Source organism: Herpailurus yagouaroundi, unplaced genomic scaffold (assembly GCF_014898765.1).
Source record: "Herpailurus yagouaroundi ecotype Mexico unplaced genomic scaffold, PumYag 213, whole genome shotgun sequence".
In the NCBI taxonomy this organism is placed as follows: Eukaryota; Metazoa; Chordata; class Mammalia; order Carnivora; family Felidae; genus Herpailurus; species Herpailurus yagouaroundi.
Window position 1 is genome coordinate 6,386,023 of NW_024412444.1, and position 13,077 is coordinate 6,399,099.

The window sequence follows — 13,077 nt, forward strand, 5'->3', positions numbered from 1 at the left end:
TATAAGAAAACTAAAAAACACAAACACATAGAGGCTAAACAACATGCTACCAAACAACCTGTGGGTGAATGAAGAAATGTAAAATACCTTGAAACAAATAAAAATGGAAACACAACAGTACAAAATCTATGGACCACAGCAAAAGCAGCTCTAAGAGAGAAGTTTATACTGATAAAGACCCGCCTCAAGAAACAAAATTTTCAAATAAACAATCCAACTGTAACACCTAAAGAAACTAGATAAAGAACAGTCCAGAGTTAATAGAAGGAAGGAGATAATAAAAATCAATCAGAAACAAATGAAGTAGAAACTAAAACAAAACAATAGAAAAGATCAATGAAACTAAAAGCTAGTTCTTTGAGGAAATAAAGAAATAAAGAAAATTGATAACCTTTAGCCACATTCATCAAGAAAAAAGAGAGAGGGACCAAACAAATAAAGTCAGAAATGAAAGAGGAAAAGCTCCGACTGAACCCACAGAAATAAGGATAATTAGAGATTACTACAGATGATTATGTACCAACAAATGGGACAACCTAGAAGAAAGGGATAAATTCTTATAAACATGCAATCTTCCCAGACTGAATCAAGAAGAAATAGAAAATCTGAATATACTGATTGTTATTTATGAAATTGAATCAGTAATCAAATGACTCCCAAAACAAAACTCCAGGACCAGATGGTTTACAGGTGAATTCTACCAAATATTTAAAGAAGAGTTAATACCTACCCTTCTCAAACTACTCCAAAAAACTGAGGAGAAAGGAATGCTTCATAACTCTTTCTGTGAGACTAGCAGTCCCCTGATATCAAAACCAAAGATACCACAAAAACAGAAAATAACAGGCCATTATGCCTGATGAACATAGATACAAAAGTCCTCAACAAAATATGAGCAACCTGAATTTAATAGTACAGTAAAAGGACCATATAGCGTGATCAAATGGGATGTATTCCAGGGATGCAAGGATGATTCAGTATCTGCAGATCAATGAATGTGATATATCACACTGACCAACTATATTATCGTTTCAATAGATGCAGAAAAAGCATTCAATGAAATTCAATATCCAATTGTGATTAAAACACTCAAAAAATGGGTACAGAGGGAATATATCTCAATATGATAAAAGCCATATATAACAAACCTACAGCTAACATCCTATTCAGTGGTGAAAAGCTGAAAAATTTTCCTCTAAGATCAGGAACAAGACAGTGATGTCCACTCTCACCATTTTTATTCAACATGGTATTGGAAGTCTTAGTCACAGAAATCTGACAAGAAAAATAGATAAAAAACATCCAGATTGGGAAAGAAGAAGTAAAACTGCTACTATTTGCAGATGACATAGTACTGTGTGTAGAAACCCTTAAGACTCCACCAAAAAACTTAGAAGTAATAAATGAATTCAGTAAGTTGCGGGATACAAAATTAATATGCCTAAACTTGTTGCATTTCTATACACACATAATAAACTATCCGAAAGAGAAATTAAGGAAACAATCCCATTTACAATTGCAACAGAAAGAATAGAATACCTAAGAATAAATTTAGTCAAGGAGGTGAAAAACCTGTTGCTTTGACAACTATAAGACATCGATGAAAGATAGCCACAAGTAAATGGAAAGGTATTCTTTGCTCATGGAGTGGAGGAGTTAATATTGTTTAAATGTCCATACTACCCAAGGCAGTCTACACATTCACTGCAATACCTATCAAAACACCTATAGTATTTTTCACAAAACTAGAACAAATAATCCTAAAATTTGTATGGAACCACAAAGACCTCAAATAGCTAAAGCTGTCTTGAGAAAAAGAAAACAGCTGGAGGTATCACACTCCTTGATCTCAAACTATACTAAAACGCTACAGACACCAAAGCAGTATGGCATGAAACCACACACAATGGATCAATGAAACAGTATAGATTGTCCAGGAATAACCCCACACTTTTATGGTCATTTAGTCTTTAACCAAAGAGACAAGCATATACAATGGAGAAGAGACAGTCTCTTCAACAAATGGTGCTGGGAAAACTGGATAGTTAATGAATAGAGTGAACCTGAGCCACTTTCTTATACCATATAGAACAGCAAATTCAAAATGGATAAAGATTTAAATGTAAGACTGGAAACCATAAAACTCCTAGAAGAAAACATAGGCAGAAGGCTCTTGGACATCATTTTAAGCAATATTTTTTTTGGATCTGACTCCTCAAGCACGGGCAACAAAAGCAAAAATAAATAAATGGGAGTACATCAAGCTAAAAAACCTTTTGCATAGTAAAGGAAACCATCAATAAAACAAAAAGACAACATACTGAATGGGAGAAGATCTTTGTGAATGATAGAATCGATAATGGGTTAATATCCAAAATATATTTTTAAAAATTCACACAGCTCAATATCAAAAAATCAAACAACCCAACTACAAAACTGGTAGAGGGACCTGCATAGACATTTCTCCAAAGAAGACACACAGATGCCTAACAGACACATGAAAAGATTCTCAACATCACTAAGCATCAGGGAAAAACAATTCAAAATCACAATGAGGTATCACCTCTCTGTTAGAATGGCTGTCACCAAAAAGACAAGAAATAAAAGTGTTGATGAGGATGTGGGGTAAAGAGTACCTTTGTGTCCTGTAAGTGGCAAATGGTCAAGCCACTATGGGAAACAGTATGGAGGTTACTCAGGACAATAAAAATGCAACTATGATGCAATCCAACAATTCCACCTCTGGGTAATTATTTACCTGAAGAAAACAAAAACACTAATTTGAAAAGATATAGGCACCTCTATGTTTACTGCAGCATTATTTACAATAGGCAAGGTAAGGAAGCAACCCAAGTGTCCACTGGTAGATGAACAGATAAAGAAGATATGGTATATGTGTGTAGCGTGCATATATTGTATATATATACATGTGTGTATATTGTGTGTATACATACATATATACATATACATATATGTATATATACATATATGTACATGTATGCATATATATGTATGTATACACACACATACATAATGGAATATTACTCAGCCCTAAAAAGGAATGAGATCTTTCCATTTGCGACAACATGGATGGACCTAGAGAGTATTATGCTAAGTGACAAACACCATATGATGATGTCACATATGTGTGGAATCGCAAAAACAAAAAAACAAAACAGAAACAGATTCATGGATACAGGGAACAATCTGGTGATTGCTGGGAGATGAAAATAGGGGAAAGGAATTTAAAGGTTCAAATTTCCAGTTATAAAATAAATAAGACATGAGGGTGAATGTACAGCACATATTGTAATAACATTGTAATAACCTCGTATGGTGACAGATGATAGCTAGATTTATTCGGTGATCCCTTCGTAATGTATATAAATGTTGGATCACTATGTTGTATACCTGAAGCTAATAGAATATTGTATGTCAACTACGCTTCAATAAAAAAAAATGCCTTCACCAATACAGATCCTCATTTTTTCCATCACCCCAATCTTTGCAAAGATCCAAGATGCCTTTCAACCAGGCCTTTACCTTACCTCATCCTAGCCTCTCTCTCTCTCTCTGCTCATTTAGCCTTCATTAAATGCTTTGCACACTGGCTGTACATTTTCATGTGAACTCTCATTTAGATCAGTTACAATCCTGGGAGTTTCAGTGATTCTCCCCAGTTCAGCACATGGAAGAGTTTAAGTGATGCGCCCAAGGTCACTTAGCTCATAAGTAGAAAGTTGAGTGCTCTAATTCCAAGTATCATATCTGTTTGTTTTGTTTGTTTTTAGTAGTCATATGACAGGCAGGAAGCTAGTTACACCAGGACAGGACTGGTTGCCCCTCGAGTCAACTACCTTCTCTTTCCACTAAACTTTACTCTAGATTTCCTTCAGTTTATCCAGAAGGTGAACGAAGCAATAGCGTCAGGCAGAACTGGCTCCTGGAGTTCTGTATCCTTTTGCTTTGATTTCGTTGGAATCTGGAAAAGAGGTGGTAAGGACCCCAGTGTTTCTGCTGGCAGCATTGTCATTGTCACACGCGTACAAAAGGCTTATGTGTGTTCCTTCTTCCTAGAAGAGAAGGGAGGCAATACAGGGCAGTTTTCCTCCACCGCAACCCTACACTGTAATCTGTCGAATCAGTCACACTAACGTCCCACAAATCACCAGAGATGGCTGCTGGAGCTGTCACTGTGAACATCAGACATGCTGCCTTAAAAGTTCCATGAGGAGATCTGAATGCATTTTTTTTAAAAATGTGGTAGAAAAGGCTTCTTAATCCCTGTTCAAACATTTTCCCAAATCCTCTCGTGGTGATATTAAAATGTCCCCAAATTTCACCTAGGAATTAAGTCTACGTTATTTAAATTGTGTCATCAGAAGTTGACATTGGAGCTTAAACAGACAGATTGTGGCATTAGCGGTCCTGTGATATTTGCCAATTCTTTTGGCCACCTTTTGAGGTAAAATTCCAGAATTCGTGAGCTAATTATATACAATCAATAATACAGTTTTTATAGTATTCATGGCAGAGGTGTGGGAGTGAAACAGAATTGGTTTTTCAAACTATCACTTAAATGTGGAGTTGCTATTTAAACCCCTATTCTCCACAGAGCAAAATTACCATCTCATACCATGGTCCTGCTGCAAACATTGATGAGACTGTGCCCCCAGGAAGGAAACACTATCCAAATATTTCCCTCTTGGAAAAGTTCTGCTGCACGCATTGTCAAAAATCAGATAAAAATGGATTCTTCTTCTACCAGAGAATGATACTACCCCCCAGCTTACAAATTAATTGTTTGTACCTGGCATTCACCCTGAGTCATGAGGTTAATACAGTGTCCAGACACACTAGTGTTTAGTTTGATTTTTCTACCTGAAAGAATATGTGTGGGGAGCATCTCCCTGACTCTGACCTTGGCAGGTAGCTAACCCACACAGGAAAATCTGAGTCCAAGCAAAAATCTAAATGCCTAGGAGAGCCTCTGAAGTTCGTTAACTGAAGGGAAGTCCATCTAATTCATAAAAGCTGAGGAAGTAACGCCAAACCACTTAAAGACAGGTTTGGGGAAAGAAGCCAACCCTGGAAGCTATCATACCTATGCCCAAAGCACCTTCTAATGTGCGTCATGCTGACTTTTACAAATTATTGACCAAGACCTTCTTTCTCTCATTTAACACGCCTTCCCTTCTTCATCACTCCCTGTACTTCACCCCATGCCCACCAACACACAGTCCACATCGACTGGTCATAGGGGAACGTCACTGCCGTGGAGGGCTCGGCTCTTATCGGTCCTGTGCTGAACACTGAGATAAAGCAACGCAGAGAGGGTACGCAATGCTGAGAAGCCCCCTAGGGTTTACCTTGGCTCTTTGCCATTTGGAGCCAGATAGTTCTTCTCTATGGTATGGTAGCTACAAATATAGCTAAAAATAAAAAATAAAAAAAACCCAATGGAGGTTTCACACTCCATGCTACTGATTACTGAATATACTTCTATGCATCATTTTCCTCCAGAATTTGGGACTAAATGATAGCACTAGCCTCAGTTGTTGGAAGGATTAAGTGAGGTAAAGCATGCAAAGTGTTTACTTAGTGTCCGGGACACAAACAACAATTGTGAGAGCCAACTAGCATCATGATCTCTATGATAGTCACCGTCATTATGATTGGTAATGTTATTGTCAGCAGCGGTGGTGGTAGCATGGTACCTGATGGATATGGATATGTATATGTGTGTGTGCATGTATGTATATGTGTATGTATATATGTATACATATATGTGTATATACATACATGTGGTATATATATGCTGATTATATATAGTCAAAAAGTATTGGTGTTTGTTTTTACCTTTTACTCTTCACAATAACTGTATGAGGCTTCTTATCCCTACTTCAAATATGGAAACTAAAATTCACAGGGAAGAAACCTGTCTAAAGTCACCCAACTAGTAAGCAGTAGAAAGTCACCCAACTAGTAAGCAGTAGACCCAGGATTCAAAGTCAAGTAGATTTCACTCATGTGAACTGATAAGATTCCTTGGTGAACTTTGTACTCTACACATGCCTCTGTTACTTCATGTGTCACAGGACATCTACTCGGTTTTTTTTTTTTCTGGCATTCCCCTTCACCCCATACCATCACCTCTTGGCTGACTCTTTCATCCCAATGACATCCATACACCTGACACATCATAGGAGCCCAGGACTTATTTGAGGGATTGTATTGAGTAAGTACAACATTGTCAGTGAGCTCTGTGTCTAGGAGGTGTCCTTCTGCCACATCCTTCCTTCTGGTCACCTATCAGTTTGCCATTTGAGCCTCTGGAGTCTAAGGATCCGCTATCTGAGTGGGGGTACCCTTGTCAGCTTTTACATGTGACTCTTCATCCTCTATGGATAAAAATGAAAAGACAGAAAAGAAAAGTAAATGGCTGACAAAGCTGTTAGCACTTTCAAATGCCATTTTTCAAGATGTTTCAAAAATCACTCGGTGTGGCCAAGCACAAATAACCCTGTTAGGAATTGTCCTTGGGAGGCCATCCCCATTGAGGAGTGTTATCAGCCCAAAACAAAATTAACGGACAGCAGAAATTTTCTTTGGAAGACTTTGTCCATCCATATGCTATGTCTTTCATAAAGCGATATGAATAAACAATGCTTTTGTCAAGGCTAATTTACTTTAATGCTTGGGAAAGTAGCAATCGAAATGGACGACTACATTTTCCTTGTTCTTGGCACAACCTCAGCTTTGAAATGTGTTTGTAATGGGTCTGCTGCTGAAAACTCCCCTCAAGAACCTCAGCCTAGATTGACAGAATGCTATTTCTTCTCAAGGCTTTAGTACACAGGGCAGAAAAATGGCCTTGTTTTCCCTTGCGGACTTCAGTTTTATGAGCCTCTTTTTATGATGTCATTAGAAACTGTCCAAGTTCTGAGAGGAGTGATCATTCTTTGGATTTTTCCAATACTCCGCTGCATAAAGTTTGTTGTACTCTAACTCTGGGCCAAAGCGGGATTGTCTGTAACCCCTGGATCTTCTTGCACAATGTCAAGGCTGTGGAGTTGTGAGGCCTTGAGTGAGTCCCAAAGGTGGGTGTGATAAAAGGGACTGCACTCGATGATAAGGTGTCTCAAGGCTGATGGCCAGAAAGAACCCACTTCACAGACAAGACCGTTTTTCTCTTCATCTCCATGGCAACCACAAGGCCAGCAGCTTCCAGTAAAAACTCAGAGATACCATTTACCCAGCTTCCCAAGAATCCCACGTAGTTATAAGATTTGGGCCCCAATATGAGAAAGAAAGAGATCAGTGGAACAGACTTTAGGCTAATGATACGTAACCTTTGCTGCTTGGTATCTTCTAACATGGCCTTGGGGACCACTCTTGGATCATGAATTGACTTTCCATCTTTGCTCTCCATAAGGGCCATGTTCAAAAGATGAGGAAATGCATGTGGCCATGTACAGTTATACAGACCTTCTTAGATTCATGGTTGCTAGTATATTTTCCATGGAAGGGAGGAAAGAACAATGATCCTGTCTCAGCCAACTCAACCTGGTGGTAAAGTGTTCTTCATCAGACTCTCAGCTCACAGGTTACCTCCTCTGGAAAGCCTCTCCTGACTCTCTCAGCAAGAGTTCATGTCTCATACACTGCTGTTACAGTATCTACCTTGATATTTCTTCAATAGATCTTTCTCCCCATTGGTTGATAAGCTTCATGGGAACAGTCCACAGCCTTTCATCATGGTCCCTCCCTAACACTTACCTACTAAGGTAGGATTCTTGCCTTGAATCATTACTAGCTGTTGTTGAGCTCATCAGCCTATCATCACGTTTCAGAGGCGTCCATCCTGCTGCTCCTCAGTGTGTTTAGAAAGCACCACATGGTGGGCTGAGCCCAACGGTAAAGCAGGAAGTGATTATAGTAAGAGGCTCTGGAAGGAACCAGTACTCAAAGGTTGCTGAGTGGATTTCAGACCCCCATGCTCATTTACCTGGAAAAGCAGAATCTCAATGTTCTTCCAGAACTATTTCATCATCTCTCCACCTCCACCTTATGACTGAGTTTTAGCTGTGTTGATATTTAATATGGACATTTTGACAAGCCATCCATTCATTCACTCAACTCATAAGTATTGAATCCTTACTATGTGCCAAAGATTATTTTAGAAAATAAGAATTCACCAAGGGTATCAAGATAGACGTCATGGCCCAGCAGGAAAGAGAAACAAATTTCACCATTTTCCATTAATTATAATTATAGTAAATGTTACCAAGAAGTTGAGCTAGGTGTTATAAGAAAGTAGAACAAGGAGATTCGACCTAGGGAAATAAATTTTGAGGCTGAAATATAGATGACAGTATGGCTGAGAATTATCTAGGGAGGCAAGGGGGTAAGGGGGATAGTTCCTCTAGGTAGGAAGAAGACTGACACAGCGCAAAGGCATCTCCAAGCTCTATACAGAGGATTTACTATGTGAATTTTAGTGAAACTTCCATGTTAGAAAGAAAGAAATACCCTTCTAGTTAAGTAGTATGTGTGCATGTGTGGTGGGAGGGAATTATTGGAAGGAAAATAAGAGAATCTCAAAGGAACCAAAAGGAGAGATACTGGGCTTTGTAAGAATTAGAAAACCAATAAAAGTCAGAGCTCCTTTCTATGACTCTAAATAGCTTCTTTTCTCCTGTTCCCTTCCTTCTGCCTTCCCTCCTTTCCTTCCTCCATCTGTTAGTCTCTACCTCTATCCCTCTACCTCTCTCTCTCTCTTCGTCAAGTGTCTTATTCTTTCAGCTGTTCCAATATGGCAGTCTACATGAGTAGACATGATCTTGCTATTTCAATTCCGCTGCTAACTGCAATCTCAATATCTCTCAGTTCAATTGCTTGTGAGAGTAAATCCGGTTGACTGTTGGCCATTTAACTGAATTAGTTGGTTGATTTGGGTCAGGTGCCCATGTATGAAACATCTTATTTTTGTTTTTTTTGCCACCCCTAATTGGCAAACCAATTCACATCCCATGTGATCCTGGTGGAATTCTCCCCTTAGCCGCAGGGATGGAGGAAATAATTCATGCCTAAGCAACTCAACACAACATATCACCAACCATAAAAGGTTGTTCAGGTTATGTGCCTAAGTCAGACTTTGAGAATTTTGGAATCAAAGACATTATAGGGGGAGATATTCACTCTTCCTTTAGATTGCATGCTATGATGTTATGAGTTTTAACAACCTTTCTGTGACATTAAGGGGAGCCAGACTGAGTATGGAGCCACCTCCGAGGAACCCAAATTAAGATTTGGAAAAATACCAGTTGTTGTGATATTATCTGAGTCCTGACTCCAGCCTTGCTGGAAGCTGGTCTACCCCAGGACATTTCAAACCAATCAATTCCCTCCATTGTTTAAGCCATTTTCGAGTTGGATTTTTCTGTCTCTTGCAAAAAAGGGCAAACCGATCTGGCTTGCCCCTCACCTGATCAGTATGGACCAAGGCTAAGGAGGGCAATTCCTGTTTCAAGTAGGAAATGATTCTTCGAGAAGGTGATTGATCCAAAGTATATTCAAGGCACCTGGACAACTTAGAGGTAATGAGGAAACAAAGAGCATGGCTAACCATGTTGCTATTACAACTGAATTCATAAGCAAGGAAGGAAAAAAAATAGAGGTCAGTTCTGATATGGAATTGCTTTATCTTCTTTTCTAAAGAATTTTAATCATGTTTTTCATCACTTCATTAATTTTTTCAATTTTTCTTGAAAACAGTAACAATTCTTTCTACTATTCTTTTAGAAATAGCTACAGGCTATGTTTGAAACATCTCAAATGAGCTCCTTTTGAATTATTCATGTGAGAAAATCTCTATACGTATCCAGAAATAGGGTGTCTTTCTGTCTCCAAACTTAAAAACAACGGATTGCATTTTGCTAAAAAGAAAAACGGTTTCAGCTGAAACCAGACTTTAAAAATATCACCCCATTTTTCTTTCCACAAATCAAATTTGTCGGAGAAAACTGGGGGAAAAAATTGAACTATAATAAAACATTTGACTCGTTCTTACTATATGTTTACGTATGTATTTCTTACCTGTTAGAGATTGTAAATAACTAGAAGGCAGACAGCTGTCTACTCAACTAGGCTGAACATTTTTCTAGCACAGTGTCACAATATCTGGGCAAAATTTCACCAGTGGTAGATGTTATTGTAACTCTGGGCTGTAAGATGTAAACCTTCTATGTAAATCAGGTCCCTTTTTATTCCTCTGCTCATACTTTTCTTTTCCTTTACAAGGAGCGCAAATTTCCCAAATTTGTATCCAAAGAGATGGAAAACATGTACATTGAGGAGCTGAAGTCATCTGTCAACCTGCTCATGGCCAATTTGGAGAGCATGCCGGTGTCCAAAGGTGGAGAGTTCAAACTTCAGAAACTCAAACGCAGCCACAACGCTTCCATCATCGACATGGGTGAGGAGAGTGAGAACCAGCTCTCCAAGTCAGATGTCGTGCTGTCTTTCTCCCTGGAGGTAAAAAGCCCTAAACCCTTGAAAGTTTCCTGGCACAGCCAGCAGGACGTGGGTGATTAGATGCATCACAATCAGCTTGCTTTCTTCCCTGCACCCCAGGAGCAGTTATTAAAATAACAGCTTGCTAAGCATAGGTCAGCTAATCAGCAAGTGATTCCCCATCTCCAGGAGCCCATGCTTTTCTGAAGGAAATGCAGTCTTAAGAACCATCTACTGAATTTAATCTTGCATTATTTTCCATCTTAAAGCACTGCTCAAGGATTTTGTAAAGCCCTTACGCAATTTAGAAAGTTTATAATGTTGCCATCCTGAGTTGGAGTTAGGAGACAAGCCATCTAGCATCATTTGGTGAGTTGTAGATTTTCTTTCCTGTTGTCTCTCCTGTTGGGTACACAATAGGAGAGCTTCTTGTTGCTGGGGAACCTTTTTAGTTTATTTCATCAGCCAAAGAAAGAACCCGTTCAGACCAGGACTGTGGCAGAAAGCTCCACATGTCAGTACATTTCTCTATAACTTCTGCTCACATGTTTGTTTTTCATACGTATAATAGAGGGAGTGGATCTGATCTGGCTGTGGTGGAATTGCCCAGAAAACTGGTTCTCTATGCAGATTCCTGGCACCACCCAGACCAAATCTCAAGGTGGAGGCAATGCAACATGGTGCAGTCATCTGGGAAAAGAGTTTGGTGGTTTTGCAAAAAGTTAAACATAAAACTAGCACATGCAGAGTGCAACTCTATTCTTAGATATCTACCCAAGAGAAATGAAAACACACATCCCCATAAAATCTTGCTCCCGTTCAAAGTTTATAGCAGCACTATTTTTAATGGCCAAAAAATGGAAACAACCTCAGTGTGTATCCCCTCGAAAATGGATAGACAAAATGTGGTGCATCCGTACAACGGGTTACTACTCAGCAATCGAAAGGAACAAACTACAGATACATGCTTTGATTTAGATGAAGGTCAAAAACATTCTGCTTCCTGAAAGAAGCCAAACACAAGAAGCCACATGCTGTTTGATTCCATTGCTACAAAATGTCTAAACAAGGCAAGTCTCCAGAAACAGAAATCAGATTAGGTTCTTGGAGCAGGGGGTAGAAATGGACAGGAGGGACATTACTGGGAGATAAAAATGTTCTAAAACTAACTGATGATGATAGTCATGCAACTTAGTAAATTTACTAAATTCACCGCATTGTACACTTGAAATGAGTTAACTATATGATATGTAAAATATGCCTCAATGGTGTCAGAAAAAAAAAAATCTCTGGGTGGAATACACCATGAAATAAGCATTTTAATGAGCCACCCAGGTGCTTCTTATGCATTCTAAAGTTTGAGAACAGTTCGTAACTTATTGAAGCTCAGAACCCCACAAGGATTTTATGATGGCCCTAGATTTGGGGAGACCAAGAGAATAGATCAAATTTCTGTAGATTTAATTAGAATTTGTAAAGACTAAATTAATTTTCTAGAACATCATTAAAGCTTCCTGTGAATTAACTGCCTGTAATTTGTGTTACTGTGCTCAGTTCAGATCAAGATAGTCCTATTACAGTGTGATCAACGTTTATTTTGCAGTTGGCAGAAGCAGTATTCAGTTAAATATAGGGCACTTGGTGTGTGAAAAAACCATCAGTGTAATTTCACAGAAACTTCCTTTTTTTCTTTCTTTCTTAATGCTGCCACCTGAGGTACTGAATGCTTTTTCTTAGGTGTCTTTGAATTTGATTACTGCCTATTAGAGGTGGCAATTTATTCCCCCACTGCCTCTTGTCTTTCTACAGAAAGTGGGGGAAAAGTGGTTTATTGATTTTCATGAAGCTTTTAAATCCGTAATTTTCTAATTCTTCATCAGTACTCAATATTATACAGGTGATTATCTGAAATCTAGCTGTGAGTGAGTCCCCAGCCACACTCCCATGTGTACATGATTCAAACAGGCTTTAACTTCTAAGCACAAGTACAGAACGAAATGCCCTCATTTCGTCCCCAAATACTTTTTACTTGGAACGCTAATTGTGCATGTACTAAAACTGACCGTAAGAATCATGGTGCGTCTCTTTGTGAGTGTGCGTTGGGCGACACGGTCAGGGGGACACGAAGAGGGAGATAGGGAACTGTCATCTTATCGGGGTAGACTGGGTTTGAACTTGCAGGTTGGTGGAAGACATGTTTTAGACAGTTACAGAATTGCGTGACCGCAAAGGACACTCTAGAGCAGTTAGCGGCAGCGAGAGAACTGAGGTCCAGGATCTGAGGTCCAGGATGCCTGTCTGGCTTGGTCTTATACCAGGGGAGTACTCTGGTGAAACAGAATGGGCAGATGGGGAGTGCCTCTGCCCGCTCCGCCATCGCCATCGTTAAGTCAGCGAAGACCCCTAACAGTCTCCTGAGCCATTTGCATATGTGAAAACAAAGCCTCAGAGAGGTTAAGAAACTGGCAAATGATTACACAGCTGGTGAAGTTGCAGATTCAAGATTTCAACGGAGATCTTTTAAATCACAAAAATTGCGTTCTTTCTACTGTGCCTCCCATT

General features: G+C 39.1%; 1 protein-coding gene across 12 annotated transcripts in view; it reads left to right on the forward strand.

Annotated features, from left to right (window-relative positions):
* CADPS (calcium dependent secretion activator) overlaps window positions 1-13,077 on the forward strand; it is a 374,844-nt gene that overhangs the window by 112,057 nt on the left and 249,710 nt on the right. For all 12 annotated transcript variants that reach the window (XM_040454550.1, XM_040454556.1, XM_040454553.1 and 9 more), the window contains exon 4: window positions 10,303-10,536. In XM_040454550.1, the coding sequence (XP_040310484.1) occupies window positions 10,303-10,536 (234 nt within the window). The remainder of the gene's footprint in view (window positions 1-10,302; window positions 10,537-13,077) is intronic.